Source organism: Pinus tabuliformis, chromosome X, assembly GCF_031772625.1.
Source record: "Pinus tabuliformis cultivar Carrire ecotype Pingquan chromosome X, CPIR1, whole genome shotgun sequence".
NCBI classification, from domain to species: Eukaryota; Viridiplantae; Streptophyta; class Pinopsida; order Pinales; family Pinaceae; genus Pinus; species Pinus tabuliformis.
In genome coordinates, this window is record NC_142308.1 from 531,888,660 (window position 1) to 531,893,081 (window position 4,422).

The window sequence follows — 4,422 nt, forward strand, 5'->3', positions numbered from 1 at the left end:
TAAATAGATGTGAGAAATTAATAATTTAAAGTTTCCTAGCCCCCTCACCCCCCTTTTTTGTTAGGTCTTAGGGTTTCTGTCTTCCCCCTCCTCATTTTTCTTTTGGCAGTTTTGTCCCATTATTTGGAGTGTTTAAGTCATTATTAAGTTATGAATTAGTTTCGGGCTATTATTGTATACTATTGGGCATATTATAATTAGATTTGATTTTTTGCCCTAATTTCATTAATTATTCATTTTAATCTTAGAATTGAGTTTCCCTTTAACTAATATCTAAAAAACCCTTTGTCATCTTATAAATATTAATGACATAATTAACTTTAGTAAATTTGGGAATAAATAATTATGTAATAAATATTGATTATTATTAGAAATTTGACCTTTAGGATATATTATGTTATACCAATATTATTAGTTATAATAGTAAACATGTCAACCCTAAATTATGGTAATTTCTTGTAAGTAATAATATATTTACCTAAGGTCTTAGTTTCCTTTATGAATTTATAATAAATAATGATCTAACACTGATTATTTGACCATTAATGATGATATACCAATAATATTAGTTATACTAGTAGTAACAGACTTGGTTTTAACAACTCTAAATTATGGTTTTTTCTAGGAATATTAAGGGTTTAACAATTTATTTGGATTTATTAATAAACATATATTATTTTATATAACTTAGTATTTTATTGGACCAATATATTTAAATATTAAATATGATATATTATAAGAACAAAATAGTGAAGATCTAACTTACCAAAGACCATTAAATAATTATTACACTATTACCTAATATAACTAGATTCTAAAAAGAATAATGATTGATTACCTTTACTTGTATTTTATAATAATTGAATATAGATTAATTAATATTTATTATGAGATATAATGACCATCAGAATTAAATATAGATTAATTCTTGTATTTTATAATAATTAAATATAGATTAATTAATATATATATTATGAGATATAATGACCATCATAATTAAATATAGATTAATACTTGTATTTTAATAATTAAATATAGATTAATTAATATATATTAGGAGATATAATGACCATCATAATTAAAATAGGTATTCTCTCAATAATTGGATAATAACAATAATATACCTATTTAATTTAAATTACCATATGAATTCCTTTATTGAACTTTTTTAGCTTTTTCGAGAATTATTAATTAACTAATTTAGTGGTTTGACCAAGATCATTCGGTCAAAATTAGCCGTTAGCATTATAGCTGTTGGAGTCTCTGCACACTCTATTTAATCACGCTAAGCCGGATTGGTTCTTCAACTTGTCCTGACGATGAACCACACTGGTTGGTTCGAAACGCGTCGACAAAAGATTGGTTATGTGATTTTGCCGAAGATTATCTAAACAATGTTATGGATCACAGAAGTCTAAACTCCTTAAAAATTTAAAGTTTATTTGAATAATATTAATGAATAATCAAATTTGACTAAATCTTAAGATATATTTGATGTCATGTCAACCACTTTTATATTAAATATTTGTTATTTGTTTGATTAATAAAATAAATAGATGATTAAAATTTACATGATCTTCTAAGTTATATTTGATGTAGTTTAAATATTAAATTAATAATTTAAAATTATAATTGAGTATAATGAATAATATTTGATGTAGTTTGGAGCGGCTAGGGTTCTGACCACAACTCAGACGACGCAGTCTGCACAGATCAGGTTACCATCACAGGCCTGACCTCTAGCTCTGATTCGACTAAGCAATTCAAGGTTCTATCGCAGGACAATGGACTCACCCCAGGGGGGGCGTTAACGCCCTCCCCCAAAGCAAACACCTCGCAGCAAGGACCTGAACGGACGATTGTGCTTGGCTCTGTTGATGAGGAAGTGATAAACAAGGAGAACCTGCAACAATATGGGCACAATGAGACAGGCAGTCAGGGAGACAAGACTGGCGTCACGCCCGGAAGAAAGGACAAACCAGAGGAAGTTTCGAAGGTCTCTTCCACTACATGCAAACCAATAGCTACCGAACGGCCCAGAATAGAGCTGCCGGGACAGAAGATTGATGAACGAATCCAATACATGAGGGATCATGCCCTCATCGGGAAATTTATAGGGTTCTGGCCGACAGAAAAAGCCCTATATGGTTGGATTGCAGCGAAGTGGAAACCCAAAGGAGATGTGACTCTGCAGCTAGGACCGAAAGGATTCTTTACTGCGATTTTCTTTTGCCTTGAGGACAAATACAGAATCCTGGGTGAAGGGCCTTACTTTTTCAACTCAGCTGGTCTGTATTTAAGGGAATGGATAGCAAGATTTAATCCAGACAAGGAAGACCTCACCTGGGCGCCAGTCTGGATCAGAATGTACTCACTTCCAGATGAATACTGGGATGAAGATATTCTCAAAGACATTGGAAATGGATTAGGGGAATACATAAAAGCAGCAGAAGAAACAAAAATGCGTAGATACACTTCCTATGCTCGCATCTGCGTCTTTATGCGCCTGGACAAAGCCCTGCCAGAATCGGTAAGTCTCTCTCACCGTGACAATGAATGGATTCAACCCTTGGATTATGAACATGTCCCTTTTCGATGCCGAAAATGCCATGCTCTCGGGCATCTATTCAGGGACTGTCCCCTAAATGCCAAAGCGAATGCTCCTGAACCCTCTGACTCCTTGAGCCATGATGGCTTCACCAAAGCTCCTAGCCACAAGAGAGCGCACAAAAAACCTTCAACCGGGAAAAAGCCCCAGCAAGACAACACCCCTAGCCCTGCTTTGAGGAACAACTTTGAAATTCTAGCTCAGACCTCAAAAGAGAAAATCTCGTTCTCCAAGCCCAGCTCCGCACCCCCTTCCTCCTCCTCCTAGCCTCCTCTTTCAGCCTCCCCCTCTAATCATCAAATCCCCAAAATTACACTAGCGAACCCCAAGGAAGGTAGAAAGGAATCGACAGAAAAAGACAATGAAATGGACGTAGATGGAACTCCAGACCCCCTCCAAAGCTTAGATATTTCCACTGAAGGAAATAGCCAGGTGCAACAGATAGATGAAGAACGAGAAAGTATAGATCTGCACGGACTAGACATTTTAGAACTAGAAGTAGCATGCAGAAAGAAGGCTTTGGACAGTATCCCAGAGCTTCAGCTCAACAAACTAGAAGTGGTCATCTTAAGGGCTTATCAGCAGCAACAGCTAGGCATCCAGCCAGGAAGTCTATGGGATGGAGGCCTTCCCCCAAAAGACTCCAAAAAGAGGGGAACAAAAACTGATCTCTAGCGAACAATAGCGGTAGGGAAAATCCTGGTGGACTCAGGCAGGTATGCTAAATTGACGAAGTACTATAAACCCTCTCGTAATAGTGAATCATGAAGCTCATCTCATGGAACTTAAGGGGGCTCAATAGCCCAGGAAAACTTAGAATGCTAAAAAACATGATAAAAACGGAAAAGCCGCAACTATGCTTTCTCCAGGAAGCCAAGTGTAACAGCTCTACACTAGGCAATATCCTCTCTAAAGCATGGCCAGGCTGTCAATCGGTGGCAGTGGATGCATCTGGTGCATCAGGGGGGCTTGCCATTGCATGGACCACACAAGCGCTTACTCTCTCTGATTTCCACGCCTCTCACCACCTCATCCAGGCTGCCTTCCACATTTTAGGCACCAATATTCATGGAAACCTCTCAAATGTCTATTTCCCACAGGAAGCAGGAAACAAAATAGCTCTTCTCAACACCATAGAAGCTCTGAATAACAATAGGAGGCATCCTCTTTGGATTATTGGAGGGGATTTCAACATGATCACTAAGTTGGAGGAAAAGATTGGGGAAAGAAACAGATTGGATCAGGAAAACACCCATTTCAAAGACTTCATCCAGAACACCTCTCTTATAGATTTACATTTTTGCAATGGCATTTTCACCTGGAGCAATCGAAGAGCAGGAAAGCATCAAATCACTTCCAAACTGGATCGTTTCCTCATATCAGATAATTCGGTTCACTTAGGAGGAGACATCACAGCTGCCATTCTTCCCCACTCAGGCTCGAATCACTGGCCAATTGCCATCTAGTGGCAACGACCAGGCAACTCCATCAGAAGACCTTTTCGCTTCGAAGAGTTCTCGCTCACTCATCCATCTTTCAAAGACTTTGTCAAAACAACTTGGACAACCTTCACTCCGCCTGAAGGCTCCAAGATGTTCCAGTTCCAACAGAAACTCAAATATTTAAAAAACCATCTAAAGCGGTGGAACAGTGAAACCTTTGGAGACATCTTCAAGGTGCAACATAACTTAAATAAGGAAATGGCAGAACTCCAGCAAAAAATAAACACAGAGGGTCACACTGAGGGGACCCTGGAGCAGAAGCAGTGCATCCACAACCAGCTAGAGGAGAGAAGAAAGCAGGAGGAGATATAT

General features: G+C 37.7%; 1 protein-coding gene across 1 annotated transcript; it reads left to right on the top strand.

Moving 5' to 3' along the window:
- Positions 1–3,438: 3,438 nt before the first annotated feature.
- Positions 3,439–4,074, top strand: LOC149141071 (uncharacterized). Its single transcript, XM_089451142.1, has one exon. The coding sequence runs from the start codon at positions 3,439–3,441 to the stop codon at positions 4,072–4,074; it is 636 nt and encodes a 211-aa protein (XP_089307268.1).
- The last annotated feature ends 348 nt before the right edge of the window (positions 4,075–4,422 follow it).

Excerpts from the sequence above, each read along its gene's own strand:
- LOC149141071 (XM_089451142.1), top strand. The coding sequence starts at position 3,439 with ATGATAAAAACGGAAAAGCCGCAACTATGCTTTCTCCAGGAAGCCAAG.